General features: G+C 61.8%; 1 protein-coding gene across 2 annotated transcripts; it reads left to right on the forward strand.

The window, feature by feature from the left end:
• The first annotated feature begins 1,712 nt into the window (after nt 1-1,712).
• Nucleotides 1,713-8,946, forward strand: PIP5KL1 (phosphatidylinositol-4-phosphate 5-kinase like 1). Of its 2 annotated transcripts, XR_014796295.1 has the most exons (12): nt 1,713-1,792; nt 2,586-2,789; nt 4,147-4,197; nt 4,379-4,533; nt 4,713-4,837; nt 5,879-5,913; nt 5,994-6,049; nt 6,273-6,385; nt 6,678-6,802; nt 7,707-8,193; nt 8,230-8,491; nt 8,757-8,946. XR_014796295.1 is itself a non-coding variant. In XM_084898618.1 (10 exons), the coding sequence occupies exons 1-10, from the start codon at nt 1,763-1,765 to the stop codon at nt 7,972-7,974; spliced, it is 1,191 nt and encodes a 396-aa protein (XP_084754744.1). In that variant the 5' UTR covers nt 1,739-1,762; the 3' UTR covers nt 7,975-8,191. The 2 variants fall into 2 exon arrangements, 1 of the variants encoding a protein (XP_084754744.1); XM_084898618.1 differs by lacking the exons at nt 8,230-8,491; nt 8,757-8,946 and having other exon boundaries at nt 1,739-1,792; nt 6,649-6,802; nt 7,707-8,191.
• The last annotated feature ends 2,703 nt before the right edge of the window (nt 8,947-11,649 follow it).

Genomic DNA, 11,649 nt, shown 5'->3' on the forward strand with positions numbered 1-11,649 from the left:
CCCTCTCTAAAAATAAAAACTGGCCAGAACCGGTTTGGCTCAGTGGATAGAGCGACGGACTGGGGACTGAAAGGTCCCAGGTTCGATTCCGGTCAAGGACATGTACATTGGTTGCGGGCACATCCCCGGTAGGGGGTGTGCAAAAGGCAGCTGGTCAATGTTTCACTCTCATCGACGTTTCTAGCTCTCTCCCTTCCTCTCTGTAAAAAATCAATAAAATATATTTTAAAAAATAAAATAAAAACTGTTCTTAGAAAAAAAAAACCTAAAAACGTTTGAGCATCTCTCTCACTCAATGCTTCTCCAGGCCCCCAGCCCTCTCCCTACATGGCCGACAAGGATCTGCATTGCTTGCTCACTCACTCCACCCACTATCGTGCTGGCCTTTCATTTCCTGGGACTCACCAAGGTCCTGTACACATCATACCACAGTGGTTCAACCTATACTTAGCAGACACCAGTTCCTGCCTGGCGCTGGTACCCCATTCCAGGAGGTTTAGTAAACAAGTGGACAAGACAGTCTCTGACAAAATAAAACAAGGTCATGTGATCAAGAATGAGGAGAGGGGCTCAGCCAGTGTGGCTCATTGGTTGAGGGTCAACCTATGAACCAGGAGGTCAATGTTCAACTCCTGGTCAGGGCACATACCCGGGTTGTGAGTTCAATTCCCAGTAGGGGGCATACGGGAGGCGGCCAATGATTCTCATCGTTGATGTTTCTGTCTCTCTTTCTCCCTCTCTGAAATCAACTATATAAAATTTCAACCAAGCCGAAACCGGTTTGGCTCAGTGGATAGAGCGTCAGCCTGAGGACTGGAAGGTCCCAGGTTCAATTCCAGTCAAGGGCATGTACCTTGGTTGCGGGCACATCCCCGGTAGGGGGCGTGCAGGAGGCAGCTGATCAATGTTTCTCATCGATGTTTCTGGCTCTCTATCCCTCTCCCTCTCTGTAAAAAATCAATAAAATATTTTTTTAATTTAAAAATAAAATAAAATCTCAACCATGGTGACAGGAAGGAATAAGGAAATGGAAGTCTGAGGAAAAGGTTTTCAAGCAGAGGGAACAGCACTTGCAACAGCCCGGAGGTGTGGAAGCTTTGGGGGGCTGAGGAAGAGCGGGGAGTCCCTGTGGCTGTGCGGCGGGGAAGGGAGAGTACGTTGGGACGGGGCTGGGGGTGGGCAGAAGGCCTGGGACCACAGGGCGGGGTGAAAGCTTTAAGCAGAGAGTGACATCACCCAATGTTATGCTTTCAAAAGCTCTGGCTGGCAGCTGTGTTCCTCTCATTCACCACTAAATCCCGGGGCCTAGCACCGCTCCTGCCCATAATGTGTGTTAAAATACTCGTGTTGATTAAATGCATGCCCCCGACTTCGAGTGTGACCTGTAGTGCTGGTAGTCATTCTCTCTCTAGGCCGAAAGACGGGCGGATGGGAATTTCACCGTGGATTGAAATGAGGTGGATTGCATTTAGCTTACCACCTCCCCAAGCGGCGCCCGAGCCACCACCCCTGGGAGAATGGGGGGGGGGGGGGCCTCCCTCCCTGGGACCCTAGCCCCACCCGCCCTGCGCCGCTGGCCGAAGGATGCTGCAGCCCCGGGGGCGGGACCGGCTGCCGGAGACTCCAGCTCCGATTGGGTGCCGCCGTGAGCCGCAGCGCGCGATTGGTCGGCGCGGAGCAGGGGCGGGGCCGGGCTCCTGCGGCGGGGCAGCGGGGCGGCGGCGGGGATGCGGCCGGAGCCCGGGGAGCTGCTGCGGGGGCCATGGCCGCCCCGAGCCCGGGGCCCCGCGAGGTAGGTGCGGACCCCAGAGAGGAGAGGAGAAGGAAGGGTTCGTGGGTAGGAGCCGGGCCTCCCCGCTCCGGGCGGGGTGGACACACCCCCATCCACGCTCAGGAGGGGTCCTGCCCTGGGCGGGGACCAGGACACGCCCCACGCGGGAACCGCAGGTTCGAAGGCAAAGTCTGGCAGGGAAAACGGAGACGATACTAGAAGCTTCTCCTTCACAGCGCTGCTCGGAGGTCAAGCTCTCAGCCAGGGCTGGTCACATAGTGGGTGCCCACTGCGGACGGGTCAGCGGCTGACCTCAGCTTCCTCCGAGCTGGCCGGGAGGGACTCAGCATAGATGAGTGCTTGGTGCTTGGCCGAATCCCTTGGCATCACAGCTCCTATCAAGGGTCCCTGTGCCCAGAGCTCAGACTCAACAGTGAGGGCAGCTAATATCCGCCGAGATGGTATAGATGAGAAAACCAGGCCCAGAAGGTTAGGTGACTTACCCAGGGCCACACAGCTGGTGAGAGGATGTCTGGGGCCGGGGCTGGCTGCAGAGCTGCGTGCTCTGACCTGCTGCTAATAACAACCATCCGTCCCTCTGTGTTGGATGCTGACTGCATGTCAGAGGCTGGGTGGCCCCTCCTAACACCTCGTGAGCTGGGCACCAGCATCAGCCGTGTTTTACAGCTGGGGAAACTGAGGCAGAGAGAGCTGAGCGGAGGGCTCAGAGTAGTGAAGACGGGGCTCACGCCCACGCCTTTCCCCTCTGCGACGCTGCCACCAGCTTGGTGCTTCTTGTGCCTTCTGCCAGCAGGTCCTGGCCCCCTCCCCGGAGGCTGGATGCAAAGCAGTCGCCTCGCGCTCTGGCTGCCGGGGCCTGCTCTGGCGTCTCCGAGACAAGCAGCTGCGCCTCGGCCTGTTTGAGGTCAGCCCGGGCCACGAGCTGCACCGGCTGACGTGTATGATGCAAGTGGGGCTGTGGGCGGCCACCCAGGTCTCCATGGACCACCCGCCCAGGGTGAGTGGCCGATGGCAAGGGCAGGCCGGTGCCTGTTTCTGGACTGCGGAGTTGGGGATCGGAAGGCGATCAGGGGAGAAAACCAGGGGCTGGGTGCAGGGAGGGAGGGGACAGGGTAAGCTTGGGGCTGAGGCCGGGAGCCAGAAAGTGCAGGGGGTGCTGGGGATGTGAGAACCCCTCCCCCGGGGGTGGCTGTGTGGCTCTGGATGGGCCTCTGCCTCTCTGGGCATCAGGGTCCCCATGTGTGTCATGTGACTTTGGGGGCGGGGGTTGCACGCCTTAGTCTGAGCCCCCGGCTCTGCCAGGGGCTATGGTTGAGAAGGGGCCCCACTCCGCCAGCACGGCCATCCTCCCCAGAGCTCAGGCAGGGGCCAGGCTGGCTCAGCAGAAAGCGGGGCCCGACTGCAGGCTCAGCAGCTGGCCGGGCCGGGTGTGTGTGTGTGTGTGTGTGTGTGTGTGCGCACAGTGTGACCGCATCCCAGAGGCACAGGGACCTAGAGGTCCAGGGAGAACAGAGGAGCCACAGGGCATCTTCTAAGTCTCGTCCTCTGCTGGAAATCACAGTCTGACCCCAGCACCTGCTGACAACCTCCGTGCTCCCCAGGCCTCATCGTGGCCTCGGGGTCCTGCTGTTCTAGCCCAAGGGCCAACTGTCCAGCCTCATTCACTCGCCCTCCCTCCCTGACTCAGCTGGGCCACTCAGGCCCTCCTTCCCCTCAGGGTAGCCACCATGCAGCCCCCACTGCCCTGGGCACCCTCCTCCTCCTCGCCCCTGCCCTGCAGGTTTCAGCTAACAGGTCACTGCCCCCAGGGAGCCTTCTCTGATCCTGCCCCTCCCAGGCTTCAAGGCCATCATCATCTTTTTTTTTTAAATATATATTTTATTGATTTTTTTTTTTTTACAGAGAGGAAGGGAGAGGGACAGAGAGCCAGAAACATCGATGAGAGAGAAACATCAATCAGCTGCCTCCTGTACACACCCCACCCCTAACCCCACCCCCTTACTGGGGATATGCCCACAACCAAGGTACATGCCTTGACCAGAATCGAACCTGGGACCCTTCAGTCCACAGGCCGAAGCTCTATCCACTGGGCAACACCGGTTTTGGCAAGGCCATCATCTTCTATTCAGATGGCATCCAGCTGCCCTTAGCCAATGTGTGTGCCAGGTGCTGGGCACCCAGCTGGGGAGCCGTCACACCCAGGACCTGCCTCAGGTCACCCTCCTCCTCCTCCAGCCTGCGAGGGTCTGCAGCCCCATCTGCCCAGCTCAGGAGTCACACTGGGGGAAGGGGTGCGGGACTGGGGCTGGCAATGGCGGCTGAGACTCGCTCTGAGCCCTCTGCCCTCCCCGCAGGGGCTGCCCACGGAGGAGGACTTCTCCGAGGTCCTGACCCAGGTGCACAAGGTAGGAGCCTCAGCCTGTGAGGGAGGGCGGACGCCACCTTCATTCTCCCTCCTCGGTTCCCCCACGGGTCCGGAGCCTCAAGGCCTCCCAGAGGGTGTGGCTCCCCTGGCCGTCCCCCACTGGGGCCAGTGCCCACCCCGGGCCCCCGGCGGGCACTCCTGGGGCTCCTCCTCTCCCGCAGGGCTTCGAGCTGGGCACGCTGGCTGGCCCTGCCTTCGCCTGGCTGCGCCACTCGCTGGGCCTGGCCGAGGAGGACTACCAGGCCGCCCTGGGGCCCGGCGGCCCCTACCTGCAGTTCCTCAGCACCTCCAAGAGCAGCGCCAGCTTCTTCCTGTCGTGAGCGGGCAGCGGGAGGCAGGGTGGGCGTGGGGTCCCGGGGTGGAGAGGAGAGACTGAGGGCAGGGCCTGGCCCTGGGGGGACGGAGCCACGCATGGACAGAGGGGCCAGGGAGCCTGTGGGAGCCCCCCCAGCCCGGCCCGGGGCCCAGGCAGTGACCCCCCCTGCCCCGCACCAGCCACGACCAGCGCTTCTTCCTGAAGACCCAGCGGCGCCGGGAGGTGCGGGTGCTGCTGGCCCACCTGCCCCGCTACCTGCAGCACCTGCAGCGGCACCCGCACTCCCTGCTGGCGCGGCTGCTGGGTAGGCGGCCAGGGACCGGCCCTGGGGGGCAGGGGGAGGGAGGGGGAGGGGGGAAGGGAGTGGGGTGTTCCAGGGGAAAGGGGGGGGGGAAGGGAGTGGGGGTGTTCCAGGGGAGAGGGAGGGGGGGGGAGGGAATGGGGGTGTTCCAGGGGAGAGGGAGGGGGGGGAAGGGAGTGGGGGTGTTCCAGGGGAAAGGGAGGGGGGGGAAGGGAGTGGGGGTGTTCCAGGGGAGAGGGAGGGGGGGGAAGGGAGTGGGGGTGTTCCAGGGGAAAGGGAGGGGGGGGAAGGGAGTGGGGGTGTTCCAGGGGGAGGGGAGAGGGAGGGGGGGAAGGGAGTGGGGTGTTCCAGGGGAGAGGGAGGGGGGAAGGGAGTGGGGTGTTCCAGGGGAAAGGGGGGAGGGGGGAAGGGAGTGGGGTGTTCCAGGGGAAAGGGAGGGGGGGGAAGGGAGTGGGGGTGTTCCAGGGGAAAGGGGGGGGGAAGGGAGTGGGGGTGTTCCAGGGGAAAGGGAGGGGGGGGAAGGGAGTGGGGGTGTTCCAGGGGAAAGGGGGGAGGGGGGAAGGGAGTGGGGTGTTCCAGGGGAAAGGGGGGGGGAAGGGAGTGGGGTGTTCCAGGGGGAGGGGAGAGGGAGGGGGGGAGGGAGTGGGGTGTTCCAGGATGCGGGTGGGGGGTACCGAGCCTGGCCAGGTGGCTGGGATTGGACTAGAGGCAGATCCGGCTGCTCTCAGGGTTCATTGCAGGGCAGGTCCTAAGTGGGACAGGGGTGGGCAGGTGGGGTGGCGGGCGGGGCCCAAAGGGTGGGGTTGGGATTGGACAGTCCGGGCCGGACATGTGGGCGAGGCCATGCCAGACCCGGCATCTCTGGGGCTGGATCGAGTGGGCACCACTGCCCATGCTGAGGATGGGGCTTGGGGGCTCAGCTGGAGGGATGGGCTCAGGATGTGACAGCACTGAGGAGGCGCGGCCTGGAGCTGGGACCAGGGCCCCTTGCACCCCGGACTGCAGAGTTTGGGGCCCCTCACCCGGCTCCCTGTCCCCTTCCAGGAGTGCACAGTCTGCGGGTGGCCCGGGGCAAGAAGGTGGGTGAGGCCGAGGCGGGGCGGCCGGAGGGGTGGCTGCAGGGGGAGGTCTGGCCTTCCTCACGCCCTGCTGTCCCCAGAAATACTTCATCATCATGCAGAGCGTCTTCTACCCCGCCGGCCGCATCGCCCAGAGGTGAGCCGGCCGCGCAGGGCCTGCCCGTCCCGCTGGGAATGTGCCCCAAGGCCCACACTCGCAGAGATGCTGGGGCAGAGGCCCGGGGCCAGGGGCTGGGGGTGTGCTGGGGTTCGGGCACTCACCAGTGGGAGCCCCTGTCTTGTTATTACCCTGGAGAGTCCCCGTGTCTCACGCCCAGGGAAAGCTGACTTCTGTCGGGTCCCCCACATCCCTCCTCCAGGTATGACATCAAGGGCTGCGAGGTGAGCCGCTGGGTGGAGCCCGCCCCGGAGGGCAGCCCCGTGGTCTTGGTGCTGAAGGACCTCAACTTCCAGGGCAAGACCATCGACCTGGGTGAGCCCCGGGCCACACGCTGTCTCGCCCTCGGGGTGACGTTAGCCGGTGTCCTTGGCACCGCCCTCTGACCACGCTGCTAAGAACCCAGGTTCTGGTTCAAACTCCGGCCTCACAACTGACCGGCTGGCTGGCCACGGCCAGTGACGGATGAGCGTCCGAGTCTGGGAAGTGGGGCGTCCTCACGCCTGACGTTGGGGGCGGACGCGGTGGAGCACCGCCGGCACACGGCGGGCACTCAGGCGGTGCTGATGCTCCCGCAGGGCCCCAGCGGAGCTGGCTCCTCCGGCAGATGGAGCTGGACACCGCCTTCCTCCGGGACCTCAACCTGCTGGACTACAGCCTGCTGATGGCCTCCCAGCAGCTGCAGGAGGACGCGCGGGGCCCGGGCGGCTGCCTGCTCTTCCGCTCGGCCAGGTGGGCCCCGGGCACGGCGAGAATGCGGTGGTGGGAGCGGGAGGGACCGGCAGGCGGTGGGGGAGGAGGGGGCGGAACAGGCGAGGACTTGAAGACGGGACGGTGCGGTGTGCGTGTGTGCGGGGCAGGAATAGAACCCCTCAGCGGCTCCCCGCTTTCACCTCTCCCCGCCCCCGGGAGTGCAAAGTCAGGGGCCTGAGCCTGCTCTGGCTGGGAGACTGGCGGCCGGTCCAAGGCATCTTCTGATTTGGGGGTGGGGGAGGCATGCCATCTGCAAACTGGGGTCGGACTTTGTTCCCAAGGCTTCCGCTTTGCCACACTGAAACTTCAGGGTTGGACGACCCCAAACGGAAGTTTAGGAAATACCCAAGTCCCGGACCTCCCCGGAGTGAGGTGGCACCGCCTGCAGAGCCAGGGTCTGTGTGGCCCCGCTGCTCGGACCAGGGCGACCCATTAGGAGCATAAAGAGGGCCACACAGGAGTTTTACATGTTCTAGCAGCCTCCTTAAAAGACAGAGAAACGGGTAGAAAGGAATTTAAATACATTTACTCCATACTTTCACATTTGTAGCATTTCATCATCTAGTCAACACAAACATCCATGAGATCTTTCACATTCTTTTGCTCCCCCTGTCCCAGAAATTGGGAATGCATTTTACACTTACAGGGTATCTCGGTTGGGACTGGCCACGTTTAAGGCCACGCGTGTCTGGCTGGTGGCTACATAGTGGCCAGTGCCACTCTAGGCCAATAGCTACACTTTCCTCAGTGTACCTGACCCCACAGGCCCGGCACTCAGAGGCGGGAAGATCAGCAAGGAGAGCACAGGGTGAGGGCAGAGTGCCGGCCCGGGGCGGCTGGAGCCCGGAGGGAGGTGGTAGCCCCGCCCCTTGTCGGCCCCTAGGTCTGTGCAGGGGCTGCAGAGCCTGGCGGAGCCGGGAGCGCAGAACCTCCGCCTGCTGCCCGAGGGCCCCAACGCGCTTCACATCGTGGACGGCCCGGAGCAGCGCTACTTCCTGGGCCTCGTGGACCTGGCCACCGTCTACGGGCTCCGCAAGCGGCTGGAGCACCTGTGGAAGGCGCTGCGCTACCCCAACCGGGCCTTCTCCACCGTCAGCCCCGCGCTGTACGCCCGGCGCCTCTGCCAGTGGGTGGAGGCGCACACCGAGTGACCGGCCGGCCGGCCGGCGCGGGGCTCGCCCTCCCGCCTGGACAGTGGGCACGGGCCAGGCTGCAGGAGCCAGCTGGGCCGGGCTCCCCCAGCCTGCTGTTCCTCCAGCCGGCCTCCAGAGGGCAGCATTCTCCAACTAATATCACCACCTTATTTAATGGCGATGCTGTGCCTGGCTGGTATTTTGCCAGGGACTCCCCATATTAGCTCATTTTATCCTAAAAAAAAAAAAAAAAAAAAAAAAAAAAAAAAAAAAAAAAAAAAAAGCTATTATCCTCTTTTTACAGACCATGAGATGGAGGCTCATGGGGTGAAGGGACTGAGCAGGATCACTCAGCAATAAATGCTGGAGCCAGGACTCGACTGTGCCTCTTGGACTCAGGAGCCTGTATTTGCACCAGCTCCCACAGCCCTGTCCTCAGGCTCAGAAAGGGGGGAGGCTGACGGCGCCAGCCCAGGCCCTTTGTCCTACAGACGGGGAAACTGAGGCCCAGAGATGTTCAGGGGCTTATGCACGGGTAAGTGGCAAGGCTAGCCCCAGAACTCCAGGCCTCTCTTCCCCCTGCCCCGGCTCAAGGAGGCCCCTGTGAGGGTGCAGTAGGAGAGGTGGGCAGGGCGGGGCCTGCAGCTCCGGGAGGCGCTGCCCTGCTAGTCACTTTTCTCATCGGAGAAATGGGGGCAGGGGCGGTGGGCAGACCGAGGGCCCTGGCCAGACAGACATCCCCAGGAGCAGAGAAGCGAAGTGTCTGCAGAGCCCCTGACCATCCCTTCTCCCTCCTCCAGGAGACTCCAGCCCGGCCTCTGACCTCAGCCCAATCCGACCATGCCCAGGCAGGCCTCTCCTCTAGTGCTGCTCCGGGGCCTGGCTGTGTGACCGGGCACGGTGTTAACCCTCTCTGTGCCTCGGCGGCCTAATCTGTAAGGTGGGAGGATGAAGATGGACCTCATTCACTCATTAAATATTTACTGAGCTCCTGCTGTGTGACGGGCTGGGCTCGGGGGGCTGGGAGTGGAGCACAGACCCCACCTTCACAGAGCTCACAGGCTGGGGTGGGGGCGGGGGAGGCGGTGACAGAGGCGGCGGGTGTGAAGGACCCTGGGGCCACGGAGGTCAGGGAAGGGGAACCTCAGTAGCTGATGGGTGGGGTTGTTTCTAACCTATAAACTGAGACCACAAGAGCCAAATGTCAGGCGCTGGGCACAGCTAAGGGCACAGCAAAGGGCTAGGGTGAGAGCACGGTGACATCCTATATAATAAAAGGGTGATATGCAAATTGACCCTGAGGGGGGACCCCCACCTGGAGGGACCAGCCACTATGACGCGCACTGACCACTAGGGGGCAGACACTCAATGCAGGAGCTGTGGTCAGTGCGCTCTCACTGCTCAGCCAGAAGCTGGGATGTCCAACTGGGATGTCCGTGAGGAGCGAGTCTGACATCTGAGCGCTCCAGGCTGCCAGAGGGATGTCTGACTGCCAGCTTAGGCCTGATCCCCTGGGGAGCTGGCAGGTGGACATCCCCCCGGGGTCCTGGACTGAGAGAGCGCGCAGGCCGGGCTGAAGGGGACACACCCCCCCTGAGTGCACACATTTTCATGCACCGGGCCTCTAGTTTGAAATAAAAAAACATTTCCCAGTGGTTGGTGCTGAGTGGGTGGGGACAGCGTGGTGGGTGGGGAGCTGTGTGGGCCAAGAGCTGGTTGCCAGGACTGGATGACTCTGGATTTCGGGAAAGCCTCTCAAACACTGCCATTCCACTGGCCTTCCGAGAAAAGGAAGAAGAATCGCTGATGAGGGAGGACAAGGAAAGGGAGAGCTTATGTTGCAGACCTGGAGTGTGGGTCCTGGAGGTACAGATCTAGAAACACAGATTCAGATGTAGGTCTCGGTATATAATTGACATCCCCTAGATCCCTGGGTGGCCTTGGGTGACAATCTGTCTGAGCTAGCAAAGCCGTGAGAACTTCTGGTTCTGACTCACAGGAAGTTGAGACAGCGGGTGTGCGGCTTATTGCCCCCGGAGGCGGGCGGGCTGTGGAAACGCCTGGTGGTGAGGCTGCACAGCAGGAAACGGGTTTGGCCCCACATGTCCCAGGGGGTTGTATCCAGACGGCTGAGTCTGAGCCCCGGAGTCCTGCGCTCCTAGGTAAGGATGGTTCAGCCCCCACTCCCTCTGGGTCTCTGGCAGCGAGCTGAGGCAGGGCCTGGCGCTGGGCAGGGAAATGACCTGCCCAAGATCTCTCCGGGCCCAGACTCTTGACTCCCCTAAGTTGCTCATTCCACAGACATCGTATGTGCTGGGCTCTGTGCAGGTGCTAGAAATGCCTTGAGGACATGGCGGACCTGAGTGCCCACACAGAGCTTAGAGTAGTATAATAGGTGGATAGACCAGTGGTCGGCAAACTGCGGCTCTTTGGCCCCTTGAGTGTGGCTCTTCCACAAAATACCACGGCCTGGGCGAGTCTATTTTGAAGAAGCGGCGTTAGAAGAAGTGTAAGTTAAAAAAAAATGTGGCTCTCAGAAGAAATTTCAATTGTCCTGTTGATATTCGGCTCTGTGGACTAATGAGTTTGCTGACCACTGGGGTAGACCGTAAGCAAGAAAACCAGTTAACACACAGGATGATTTCAGAGTGTGACAAGTACTTGGAAAAGATGAACCAAGGTGGGTCAGGAGGGATGGGGTTCAGTGTTGGACAGAGTGGTTGCCAAGGAGGTGACATTTGAACTGAGTGACAAGGAGCTGGCCCCGTGACCAGAGCCGCCCCGGGAGAGGATGAAGCACATGCAAAGTCCCTGAGCTCAGTGTGATCGGGGGTTGGAGAGGTGACTGAGGTGGGTGCATGTGGGAGGCAGGAGCTCAAACTGCAGAGCCTTTGAAGGAGTGTAGGCTTTTGTCAAAACCCAACTGAAGAGCTGTGTCTGAAACGGGGGCGGGACTGCCAGGGTCCGTCTGTAGGTGCAGGATCCTCACCTGCTCTGGAGCCGGCCATCCGGGCATGTCCCCGCCTCCACGCAGCCCTCGCGAGGAGGGAGCTGCCTCTTCCCTGGAGGAGATGTCACTTCACCAGCCAGAGCGGGTGGTGAGCGAACTTCTCACCATTGCCCCCGAGGGGCTGGGTCTGTGAAAACAGAAACTGGGCCGATGAGGACCCTGGGGAGGCTGCCGGTTCAGGTTTGGGGACTCACTGTGCGAGTGACAGGCCCCAGAGAGAGGCTGAGCCTGGACCGCTACCCTAGAGGGGTGCCCAGGGCGGGGGCGGGGCGGGGGAGGCAGGAGGGCAGAGCTGCTTCAGCGGGATGGGCAGAGACCCAGAGGCCTGGAACCCCAGCTCGGGCCACTTGGCTTGGCACCCCGAGCAGGGGAGCCTGGAGAGGTTACCGAGCTGAGTGCAGACACCCAGCGTGAATACCCTGCGGTTGTGCCCACACCAGAGCCTCTGAGAAACAGGAACCTGGACTTTGGAATGGGGGCAGAGCCAGAGCACAGGCTGATGCCCAGGCCAGGCCCCACAGAGGGTGGTGGGTGTGGTGGGGTGGTAAGGTGAGCTCTCTGGACCATGAAATATTTTGAAAAAACAACACTTTAAAGGGAAAGTATGCTTTCACATCACCATGGGCCTACCCCTCCCCATTGTCCCATATCTGACCCCTGAAGGCACTTGAGTTTGAAATTTC

The sequence above is a fragment of the Pipistrellus hanaki genome (genome assembly GCF_964339955.1).
Source record: "Pipistrellus hanaki genome assembly, chromosome: 11".
Taxonomy (NCBI): domain Eukaryota; kingdom Metazoa; phylum Chordata; class Mammalia; order Chiroptera; family Vespertilionidae; genus Pipistrellus; species Pipistrellus hanaki.

Excerpts from the sequence above, each read along its gene's own strand:
- PIP5KL1 (XM_084898618.1), top strand. The coding sequence starts at position 1,763 with ATGGCCGCCCCGAGCCCGGGGCCCCGCGAG. Across the intron at positions 1,793-2,585 it reads CGAGCCCGGGGCCCCGCGAG|GTCCTGGCCCCCTCCCCGGA; the intron begins GTAGGTGCGGAC and ends TTCTGCCAGCAG. Across the intron at positions 4,198-4,378 it reads TCCTGACCCAGGTGCACAAG|GGCTTCGAGCTGGGCACGCT; the intron begins GTAGGAGCCTCA and ends CCTCTCCCGCAG.